The sequence below is a fragment of the Lichenostomus cassidix genome, unplaced genomic scaffold (assembly GCF_008360975.1).
Source record: "Lichenostomus cassidix isolate B80296 unplaced genomic scaffold, HeHo_3.0 HiC_scaffold_789, whole genome shotgun sequence".
Lineage (NCBI taxonomy): Eukaryota > Metazoa > Chordata > Aves > Passeriformes > Meliphagidae > Lichenostomus > Lichenostomus cassidix.
Window position 1 is genome coordinate 192,373 of NW_028147479.1, and position 12,395 is coordinate 204,767.

Genomic DNA, 12,395 nt, shown 5'->3' on the forward strand with positions numbered 1-12,395 from the left:
GGAAAAAATCCAATTATTTGAGTAAAAATACAAAAAAATTAACAATTCAATTATCAAATTATTTCATACTTTAAAATAAAAATATGAATAAAAATACTTTAAAATACAATTATTTTAGTAAATATACTAAAAAAATAAAGAATCCAAAGATCCAAATGGGAAGGGAAGGTTTCCAGACATCTGCACCACCCCCCAATCATTCCTCTGCCTTCCTGACCCTTCCCAACATTCCTGGGGGGATCAACCAGTCCAACCAGTTCCCACCAGTCTGTTTTGGGGTCCCTCACCTCATCCCTGCCCTTCCCTCCCTCCCAAACCCTGGGATGACACCCCAACCCCTCGTGGGGCTCCTGGGGAGGGGGGAACGGGACAGCAGAGCTTTGCAAACTGGATCCCAGTTTGACCAGTTTGACTTCCCCAGTCTGCCCAGTGCCAGCCTGTGCCACCAAAGCGATTCCAACTCCAGCTCCATTCATCTCTCCCTCCCTCCCTTCATTCATTCCCAGCACATCCCGAGGAAAAAATGGGATTTGTGCTGAGCCTATCCCGAGGAAAAAATAGGATTCTTGCCAGGCCTATCGCGAAGAAAAAATGGAATTCCTACTGAACCCATTCCGAGGAAAAAATGGGATTCCAGACCTCCCTCTCTCCCTTCATTCATTCATTCATTCCCAGCATATCCCGAGGAAAAAATGGGATTTGTGCTGAGCCTATCCCGAGGAAAAAATAGGATTCCTACCAGGCCTATCCCGAAGAAAAAATGGAATTCCTACAGAACCCATTCCGAGGAGAAAATGGGATTCCAGACCTCCCTCTCTCCCTTCATTCATTCATTTATTCCCAGCATATCCCGAGGAAAAAATGGGATTTGTGCTGAGCCTATCCCGAGGTAAAAATAGGATTCCTGCCAGGCCTATCCTGAAGAAAAAACGGAATTCCTACTGAACCCATTCTGAGGAGAAAATGGGATTCCAGACCTCCCTCTCTCCCTTCATTCATTCATTCATTCATTCCCAGCTCGGCTCTTCCTGAATTATTGATGCTCCCGGGCAGGACAGGTAAGGTGACACTGCTGTGCCCTCTGACACCTCCTGCTCCCGGCGGGATGGGAATTCCTGCCGGGAAAGGATCCTGGGGATGGAATGTGGAGTGCTCAGACGGAAACCGGCGTTCCTGAGCTGTAACCAGCATTCCCGACTGGAATAGAATATTCTCAACCAGAAACCAGCATTTCTGAGCGGAAAACAGCATTTCCAATTGGAATTCTCCATCCCTGACCAGAACCCAGCATTTCCAACTGAAAAAGAGCATTCCTGAGCAGAATCCAGCATTTCCGACTGGAATTCGGCATTCCTGACCAGAACCCATCATTCCCAACTGGAATAGAACATTCCTGAGCAGACACCGACATTCCCGACTGGAATTCTCCATCCTTGACCAGAAACCAACATTCCCAACAGGAATTCTCCATCCCTGACCAGAAACCAACATTCCCAACAGGAATTCACCATCCCTGATGAGAACTCAGCATTCCCAACTGGAATTCACAAACCCTGGCAAGAATCCAGAATTTCCAACCAGAATTCACCATCCCTGACCAGAACCCAGCATTCCCAACTGGAATAGAACATTCCTGACCAGAACTCAGCATTCCCAATTGGAATTCTCCATCCCTGACCAGAACCAACATTCCCAACTGGAATTCTCCATCCCTGACCAGAAACCAACATTCCCAACTGGAATTCTCCATCCCTGACCAGAAACCAACATTCCCAACTGGAATTCTCCATCCCTGACCAGAAACCAACATTCCCAACTGGAATTCACCAACCCTGCCAAGAATCCAGAATTTCCAACCAGAATTCTCCATCCCTGACCAGAACTCAGCATTCCCAACAGGAATTCTCCATCCCTGACCAGAACCCAGCATTCCCAACAGGAATTCACCATCCCTGACCAGAACAAACCCCTCTGCTCCACGTTTCCCACCAGCTCCACCAGCCAGGAGCAGCGAATTCCAAGCAGGAAGGAATTCCACCATCCCATCTCCGGACACGGAGGAGCTGGAAATGCCCAGAAAAGAAGGGAAAAAAATGAGGTAATTCGGGCTGGAGCCTCAAAAGTGGGAGAAACGAGAGTTCCAGAGTGCTCCAAAGGATTTTTCCAGGATCCAAGGGGTTGTGGCTTTTCCATTCCCCCCTCCCCTCTCCCTCCACTCCCGTCTCGCCGCCAAATTAAAAGCATTCCCGCCGCCGGCAGCAGTAATTCACCCCACGTCTAATGCCGAACATTTTGTCAGGATTATCCCGATTAACCCAGAATTAATCCTGATCGCAACGCTAACAGGATTTCGGCGTTCAAATCGGATTAGGGCTTGTTCAAACCGGACCCCTCGACTCAAGGAAGGGGCCTTTCCCCTCCAGATGTGCGCGGCGGCCAGATGTGAGCGGGAGCGGGGCAGGGAGGGGAGAATCCAGCTGTGGATCCCACAGCCAGCACCTTCCCCACCCTCCGCAGGTGACACCGGCGGGATGTCGCCTCGCCCAGCCCAAAGCCACCCGTTTTGGGGTGGCTGCTGGTCCCCTCTCCGCGTTTTTCCTGCTGGCTCATGAATATTTAAAAGCCTGGATGCTCTGCAGCCTCATGAATATTGAGGATGCTGATCGCCCCACACCTTCCCTCTGCGCCCCTCGGGAGCAGGGAGATGCGAGGCTGTCATGCGTGCAGCCCTAAAATTGCTCGTTTTGTCCCCAAAAAAGGGGTGGGGCGGTGCCGCCGCTCGCGGTGGGGCAGCAGAAGGTGATGTGGGGCTGGAGGGGAGCTGGGATTGGGAACAGGACAATCCCAGTGGGTATAAATTCATCCTCATCCCTCATCCCGCCCTTCTCCAGCCAGCTTGGGGAGGAGGAGCACTGATCGTTCACCTCCCAGGAAATTCAGACGGGTTTTTATTCCATGGCTGTATCCATGTCCCTATCCCTGTCCACATCCCTGTATTCCCCTGTGTTATCCATGTCCATATCCTTGCCCATATCCATATCCATATCCATATCCCTGTATTTCCCTGTGTTATCCATGTCCATACCCCTGTGCCTATCCATGTCCATTTTCCTGTGTTATCCATGTCCACATCCACGTCCTTGTCCCTGTATTTCCGTGTTATCCCTGTCCCTATCCACATCCATATCCACATCCATGCCCATGTATTTCCCAGTGTTATCCATACCCATATCCATATCCGTGTACCAGTGTTATCCATATCCATGTCCATGTCCCTGTATTACCCATATCCATATCCATATCCATATCCCTGTATTTCCCAGTGTTATCCATGTCCCTATCCCTGTGCCTATCCACGTTCATTTCCCTGTGTTATCCATGTCCCTATCCACGTCCTTCTCCCTCTATTTCCCTGTGTTATCCCTGTCCCTATCCATGTCCCTATCCATGTCCATATCCGTATCCATATCCGTATCAATGTCCACATCCACATCCACATCCATATCCATATCCATGCCCATGTATTTCCCAGTGTTATCCATATCCATATCCCTATACATATCCATACCCATATCCCAGTATTTCCCGGTGTTATCCATATCCATATCCATATCCATATCCATATCCATATCCATATCCATATCCATATCCATATCCTTGTCCCTATCCATATCCATGTCCATGTCCCTGTATTTCCCATGTCCATATTCACGTCCATATCCCTGTATTTCCCGGTGTTATCCCTGTTCCTATCCATATCCCTGTCCCTATCCACATCCCTGTATTTCCCTGTGTTGTCCATACCCCTGTGCCTATCCATGTCCATTTTCCTGTGTTATCCATGTCCACATCCACGTCCTTCTCCCTGTATTTCCCTGTGCCTAACCACGTCCATATCCATGTCCATATCCATATCCACATCCACATCCATGCCCATGTATTTCCCAGTGTTATCCATATCCATATCTCTGTCCCTATCCATATCCATATACGTATCCATACCCATATCCCAGTATTTCCCAGTGTTATCCATATCCATATCCATATCCATATCCATATCCATATCCATATCCATATCCTTGTCCCTATCCATATCCATGTCCATGTCCCTGTATTTCCCATGTCCATATTCACGTCCATATCCCTGTATTTCCCGGTGTTATCCCTGTTCCTATCCATATCCCTGTCCCTATCCACATCCCTGTATTTCCCTGTGTTGTCCATACCCCTGTGCCTATCCATGTCCATTTTCCTGTGTTATCCATGTCCACATCCACATCCTTCTCCCTCTATTTCCCTGTGCCTAACCACGTCCATATCCATATCCATATCCATACCCATACCCCTGTATTTCCCAGTGTTATCCATGTCCCTATCCATGTCCCTATCCCTGTATTTCCCCGTGTTATCCATATCCATATCCATATCCATATCCATATCCATATCCATACCCATATCCCTGTATTTCCCTGTGATATCCATGTCCATATCCATGTCCATATCCATGTCCACATCCCTGTATTTCCTGGTGTTATTCCTGTTCCTATCCATATCCATATCCATACCCATATCCATGTGTTATCCATGTCCATATCCATATCTATGTCCCTGTCCCATTCCATATCCATGTCCCTATCCATGTCCCTATCCCTGTATTTCCCCGTGTTATCCATATCCATATATCCATATATCCATATCCCTGTCCCTACCCATATCCATATCCCTGTCCATATCCCTGTATTTCCCTGTGTTACCCATGTCCCTATCCATGTCCCTATCCATGTCCCTATCCCTGTCCCTATCCCTGGACAAACAGGAATCCTGATCTAGTCACTGTCCCCAGGCTGAGACAACCCCAAACAGGAATTAGGGTTGGGTATGAAGCAGGAGACACTTTTTGGGATGAAGGTGACATTCCTGGATGAAGGTGACATTCCTGGATGAAGGTGACATTCCCGGCTCCATCCCTCGACCCTCAGCCACCCCTCGATGGCCACAGCTGAGCCACAGCCACTCGCTGTCCCTGCTCTGCTCGGGTGACAGAATCTTCCCAAAATAACCCAATTACTGCATCCTGCGGGGACGCTGATGGATGGGGAGCAGCAGGGAGGGGACAAGGGACAAGGGACAAGGCCTGGCTGGGGATTGAGGGCACTGAGGAGGGAACCTGGCACAGGCTGGTGACAGGGTTGGTGACAGGGACACGGTGGTGGCAGCTGATGGAGCAGCAGCTAAGGATCACCTGGGAAAAAAATCCTCCGAGGGTTGGTTTGAAAGGTGAAAAACCCCACAAGTGGTTTGAGCAGGAAGAGCTGGAGGGAAGGAGTCCTAAATTTGGGATTTCTGTGCCAACACTGCCCCGGGTTGGGCTGCTGCATCCCCCTGGGAAATCCAATCCCAGCCATTCCTGCCGTGCCTCAGTTTCCCCATTTCTGTGCTGGGGATGTCTCTGCCATTCCCAGCACCCTGACAGGGTGGGTGTCACCCCAAATCTGTGTCAGGGGCTGGGATGAGGTGGCCTTTGAGCTCCTTTCCAGCCCAGCCCATCCCGATTTTCCATGATCATAAATATTGACAACACCAGGATCGATGGATAACAACTGAGCTCTCAGAGAGGCTGGAAAACCAGTGAGGACCCCAAAATCTGAGCGAGGACCCCAAAATCTGAGCGAGGCACTGGGAGCAGCCACTCCCCCATCTTGATCCACCCCAAATCCCCACTCCCACAGGGAATAACGATCCTTTCCAGCCCAGCCCATCCCACTTTTCCATGATCACAAATATTGACATCAGCCAGGATCGATTGATAACAACTGAGCTCTCAGAGAGGCTGGAAAACAAGCAAAGACCCCAAAATCTGAGCGAGGATCCCAAAATCTGAGTGAGGAGCCCCTCCCCCCTCATTATCCACTCTAAATCCCCCTCCCACTGGAAATAATGCTCCTTTCCAGCCCAGCCCATCCCGATTTTCCATGATCATAAATATTGACAACACCAGGATCAATAGATAACAACTGAGCTCCCAGAGAGGCTGGAAAACTAACAAAGACCCCAAAATCTGAGCGAGGACCCCAAAATCTGAGCGAGGACCTGCTCCTCCCTCTTTATCCACTCTAAATCCCCTTTCCCACTGGGAATAATTCTCCTTTCTAACCCAGCACATCCCACTTTTCCATGATCACAAATATTGACAACACCCGGGATCGATGGATAACAACTGAGCTCCCAGAGAGGCTGGAAAACCAGAGAGAACCCCAAAATCTGAGCCAGGAGCCACTCCTCCCTCTTTATCCACCCCAAATTCCTACTCCCAGAGGGAAAAACTGTCCTTTCCATCCCAGCCCAACCCAATTTTCCATGACCATAAATACTGACAACACCAGGATCGATAGATAACAGCTCCCAAAAAGGCTGGAAAACCAGCGAGGACCCCAAAATCTGAGTCAGGAGCCACTGTCCCCTCTTTATCCACCCCAAATCCTCACTCCCAGCAGGAATAACGCATCACAGATCCCTCTGGAAACTCGGTGGGATGGAGACCAGAGAAAACCTCACGACCACAACAGCTCATCCCGCAATCATTCCCTGCCTTCCCCTCTCCCTTTCCCGGCCGGAATGGTGGAAATGCCTTCCCGGGGAAGCCTCAACCCCCAAACCGGGAAAAATCTTAGTTTTCAACCCAAACTCTTCCCGAGTTTAAACCCAAACGCGTCCCGAGTGTCCCCAGCCGCTCCCCCGCCGCTTTTCCCCGCTCGGCATCTTTCTCTTCGCTGCCTTTGATGTTCTTTTCAAGCCTCGGTTCCAAAGGAACCCTCCGGAGCCTTTGGATCTTCCCGTTTTTCCTGCATCCCGCCGGGAGCAGCCACACCTCCCGCATCAGACCTCTTCACACAAGTTCCCCGAGGGATTTTCCCCTCTTGGATGAGGAACTGGACCTCCCAGACCTCTTTTTTTTTGGCTTTTCCTAGGATTTCTGCGGGATTTTTCCCCTTGGATGAAGCCCTGGACCTCCCAAACCTCTTTTTTTGTCTTTTCCCGGGATTTATGCAGTATTTCCCCGCCTTGGATGAGATCCTGGACCTCTTTTTTTTTGTGTTTTCCCGGGATTTCTGTGCGATTTCTGCAGGATTTTCCCCCTTGGAAGATTCCCTGGACCTCCCAGACCTTTTTTTCTGTTTTTTTCCTGGGATTTCCTTGGGATTTTCCCCCTTGCATGATTCCCTGGACCTCCCAGAACCAATATTTCTCTGTTTTCCCATGACTTCCAAGCGCTGGAGAAAGGGATGAGATCTCTTCCCCTCACCAAACAACTCCAGATGGAAAAACAACTTTGTTTTGTGGTTTGGAGATCACTCAGCAGTAAAGCCCAGCTTGGGAATTCTGTTCCTCCTCCCTCTGCTCCAGAAATCTCCTGACACCAAACTCCAGCCTCTGCTCCAGAAATCCAGCAGCAAATTCCAGTTTCAGAATTCCATTCCTCCTCCCTCTACTCCAGAAATCCAGCACCAAATCCCAATTTTGGAATCTTCTTCCTTCTCCCTCTGCTCCAGAAATCTCCCGACAAACACAAGCCAGGAATTCCCATTCCTCCTCCCTCTGGTCCAGAAATCTCCCAACACCAAATTCCAGTTTGGAAATCCCATTCCTATTCCCTCTGCTCCAGAAATCCAGCACCAAATTCCAACTTTGGATTCTTGTTTGTTCTCCCTCTCATCCAGAAATCTCCCAACACCAAATTCCAGTTTCGGAATTCCCTTCCTCCTCCCTCTGCTCCAGAAATCTCCCAACAAACACAAGCCAGGAATTCCCATTTCTCCTCCCTCTGGTCTAAAAATCTCCCAACACCAAATTCCGGTTTGGAAATCCCATTCCTATTCCCTCTGCTCCAGAAATCTCCCAACATCAAACTCCAAATTCCAACTTGGGAATTCCCTTCCTTCCCCATCTGGTATAAAAATCTCCCAACACCAAACATCCAAACACCATCTTGGGAGTTCCCTTCCTCCTCCCTCTACTCCAGAAATCCAAATTCCAATTTTGGAATCCTCTTCCTCCTCCCTCTGCTCCAGAAATCTCCCAACACCAAACTCCAAACTCCAGCTAGGGAATTCCCATTTATTCCATCTCCCTCTTGTCCAAAAATCTCTCAACACCAAATTCCAGTTTGAGAATTCCATTCTTTCTCCCTCTGCCCCAGAAATTTCCCACCAAACACAACTCTGGAATTCCCATTTCTCCTCCCCTTCCCTCAATCCCGTGAGCTGCTGGATTCAGAATCCCACCCTGAGATTCCCAAACTCCATTTCCCACCCCGAAAACTGGGATTTTTGGGGAATGAGGAGGATGAGGAGGAGACACCGAGTGATGGGGAGGATGGAAAGTTCCAGAACCCGGCGGGGTGAGGGGAAAAAATCAACTCCACAGCTCCAGGAGGAGGAGGAAGAGGAGGAGGAAGAGGAGGATGAAGAGGCTGGAAACCACAGCAACCCTGCCTGGGTGTGGCCACCAGGATGGTGGATTTCCAACCCCATCCAGAACAGGATTTTTCCCAAAATTTTCCCCAGAATTCAGGTCTCTGCTGCGAGGAAACAACTCCAGAGCAGCAGATTTGGCTGCTCAAAGAACAGGTTTGTGTGCAAAACTCACCCCAAACCCCAAAAAATCCCTCTCAGGAGGTTAAATTTCGGCTGAGTGGAGACAGAATGGCTTCGGATCGGGAATTTTTAATCCCAAAAAAATCCACCCGGAGCTCCCACCTCCCCCTCCAGAGCCACAGCCGGGCTGGGCAAGCACATGCATTTCAAAGAGAAGCAGGAAAAATCCGAAATACTGACCTTAAAGCTCCAGTAGTTGGGTTGCTAACGAAAAGAGGGAAAGATAAAACGACAGAAGAAAACACACACACACACAAATAAAAAAAAATAAAAATAAAAATTAGGATTCTTGCTTTGACTTTTGTTTTCCCTTTGAGTTGAGGTGGAATTTCAACCTGCCCCTCCCAAAAGGGTTGCTGGAGCTTCGGGGAGCAAGCAGGGGGTGAGGATTGAAGCAATTTGGGGTGAAAAGGGAGGGAAAAGGGGGTGTGACAGCAGCCCGGCGTGGCCGCTGGTGTCACCGGCGTGCCCAGCCCGCCCTGCGGCGCCGCGAGTCACAACAATGTTCATTTCTAATGGGATTTCCCAACCCCCCTCCGTGTCGTGTTGTCACCGGTGTCACAGCGATGTGCCACCGGCCGGTGACAGGAGCTGGCACTGCTCGCGGCACGGCAGGTTCCCATTCCCAATCCCATTCCCATTCCAATTCCCATTCCAATTCCCATTCTAATTCCAATTCCAATTCCAGTTCCAATTCCAGTTCCAATTCCCATTCCAATTCAAATTCCAGTTCCCATTCCAATTCAAATTCCAATTCCAATTCCCATTACCATTTCCACTCCCGTTTCAATTCCTATTCCCATTCCAATTCCAATTCCCATTCCAATTCAAATTCAAATTCCAATTCAAATTCAAATTCCAATTCCAATTCAAATTCCAATTCCAATTCAAATTCCAATTCCCATTACCATTTCCATTCCCGTTTCAATTCCTATTCCCATTCCAATTCCAATTCCAGTTCCAATTCCAATTCCCATTCCCAATTCCATTCCCATTCCAATTCCAATTCCCATTCCCATTCCCATTCCAATTCCAATTTCCATTTCCATTCCCAATCCAATTCCAATTCCTATTCCCATTCCCGTTTCAATTCCAATTCCCATTCCTATTTCCATTCCCATTCCAATTCCCATTCCATTCCCATTCTTATTTTCATTCCCATTCCCATTCCCATTCCCATTCCCACCCGGAGCAATTTCCCATTATCCCAGGGCGCTCCCAGTCCCCGATCGGGTGACAAGAGTCGGATCCGGTGACAAAAGTCGGATCCGGTGACAAGAGTCGGATCCGGTGACAAGAGGCGGATCAGCCCTGCTGGAAGGGGAAATCACCGAGATAACGATGGGCGATGTGGGACAAACGGGGACAAACGGGGACAAACGGGGACAAAGCGGCTTTTGTCCCAGTGGGATTTTATTGGGATCGAAGTTCCCACCTGCTCTGCTCTCCCTCCTCACACCCCACCCGTCCTCTCGCTTTCATTCTTGCCCTACAATCCCTGAAAACCTTGTTTTTTATTCAGGGAATTTTATTTTTAATGATTATTTTAAATCCAAGCCCCTGCACTGAGCTCCCAGTCCCTCCCAGTCCCTTTCCAGTCCCTTCCCAGTCCTCTTCCAGTCCCATCCCAGTCCCTTTCCAGTCCCTTTCCAGTCCTCTTCCAGTCCCATCCCAGTCCCCTTCCAGTCCCTTCCCAGTTCTCTTCCAGTCCCTTCCCAGTTCTCTTCCAGTCCCTGGAATGCGCCGCAATAATGCTGAACCATCACAGAGTTTTTATCCCAATAATTCCCAAATTCGCTGGCAGATTTGGTCCTTCCTTCCCTTCACCTCCTGCTGATTTCCCCGTTCCGCTGACCACGATCCCAAACCCATCAGCACAACCCCAAATCCACCTCCTGCTGATTTCCACTGACCAAGATCCCAAACCCATCAGCACAACCCCAAACCCACCTCCCGCTGACTACGATCCCAAACTCATCAGCACAATCCCAAATCCATCTCCTGCTGATTTCTGCTGACCACGATCCCAAATCCATCAGCACAACCCCAAATCCACCTCCTGCTGATTCCCGCTGACCACGATCCCAAATCCATCAGCACAACCCCAAACCCACCTCTTGGTGATTCCCGCTGACCACGATCCCAAATCCATCAGCACAACCCCAAATCCACCTCCTGCTGATTCCCGCTGACCACGATCCCAAATCCATCAGCACAACCCCAAACCCATCAGCATAACCCCAAATCCATCTCCTGCTGATTTCCCTCTCCTGCTGACCACAACCCCAAACCCATCAGCACAACCCCAAACCCCCCTCTTCCCCTCACCCCAAACCTCATCCCTCCCTCATTCCCATTCCAGCCGCGCTCGCATCAATATTCCTCACAGCCTCAGGAATCCCAACCCGAGCTCAGCCTCAACCCACCCCAAAAAAAAAAAAAATCCTTTTTAGAAGCGCTTTGAGTCAAAGAGCGCCGAGTTTTCCTGCAGACAAGCCTGGAGGCACAAAGGTCTTTTTCAAGGGCAGGAGTGACTCAGAGGCGCCGGAGGGAGCGACAATTCCCAGCCGGGATAACTCCCGGCGGGAGGGACAATTCCCAGCCGGGATCGGTCGGGATAACTCCCGGTTGGAGCGACAATTCCAGCCCGGGATCGGTCGGGATAACTCCCGGCGGGAGCGGCAATTCCCAACCGGGATAATTCCCACCGGGAGCAGCAATTCCCAACCGGGATCGGTCGGGATAACTCCCACCTGGAGGGACAATTCCCAGCCGGGATAACTCCCGGTTGGAGCGACAATTCCAGCCCGGGATCGGTCGGGATAACTCCCATCTGGACCGGCAATTCCCAGCCGGGATCGGTCGGGATAATTCCCACCTGGAGCGGCAATTCCCGGCCGGGATCAGTCGGGATAACTCCCGGTTGGAGCGGCAATTCCAAGCCGGGATAACTCCCGGCTGGAGCGACAATTCCAGCCCGGGATCGGTCGGGATAACTCCCGGCGGGAGCGGCAATTCCCAGCCGGGATAAGTCGGGATAACTCCCACCTGGAGCGGCAATTCCCAGCCGGGATAACTCCCGGTTGGAGCGACAATTCCAGCCCGGGATCGGTCGGGATAACTCCCGGCAAAGACGGCAATTCCCAGTCGGGATAACTCCCGGCGGGAGAGGAATTCCCAGCCGGGATCGGTCGGGATAACTCCCGGCGGGAGCGGCAATTCCTGTCCGGGATGGGTCGGGATAACTCCCGCCTGGAGCGGCAAATCCCAGCCGGGATGAGTCGGGATAACTCCCGGCAGGAGCGGCGATTCCCAACCGGGATCACTCGGGATAACTCCCGGCAAAGACGGCAATTCCCAGCCGGGATAACTCCCGGCGGGAGAGGAATTCCCGGCCGGGATCGGTCGGGATAACTCCCGCCTGGAGGGACAATTCCCAGCCGGGATGGGTCGGGATAACTCCCGGCGGGAGCGGCAATTCCCAGCCGGGATCGGTCGGGAATCCCAAAATATTCCCTGGAAAGGGAGGAGCTGCCCCGGAGTGGGTTTTGGGGGGAATGGATGGAATCTCCGACAAGGTTCTGCTGCAGCAGCTGCGGATCCGGGAAGGGATTGGGGCAGGGGAAGGGTGGTGGGTGAAGGGAAAAGGGTGATGGAGGTGGGCAAGTGATGCTGGGTGCTGGGCAAGTGATGGTTGGCATAGGGCAAGTGATGCTGGGCACAGGGAAAGGGTGGTGGGCA

The 12,395-nt window shown here is 50.8% G+C and overlaps 1 protein-coding gene across 3 annotated transcripts in view; it reads right to left on the reverse strand.

Moving 5' to 3' along the window:
• The window catches only part of LOC146422287 (SRC kinase signaling inhibitor 1-like), a 91,540-nt gene that overhangs the window by 46,191 nt on the left and 32,954 nt on the right, over positions 1 to 12,395 (reverse strand). For all 3 annotated transcript variants that reach the window (XM_085046661.1, XM_085046658.1, XM_085046660.1), the window contains exon 3: positions 8,835 to 8,858. In XM_085046661.1, the coding sequence (XP_084902787.1) occupies positions 8,835 to 8,858 (24 nt within the window). The remainder of the gene's footprint in view (positions 1 to 8,834; positions 8,859 to 12,395) is intronic.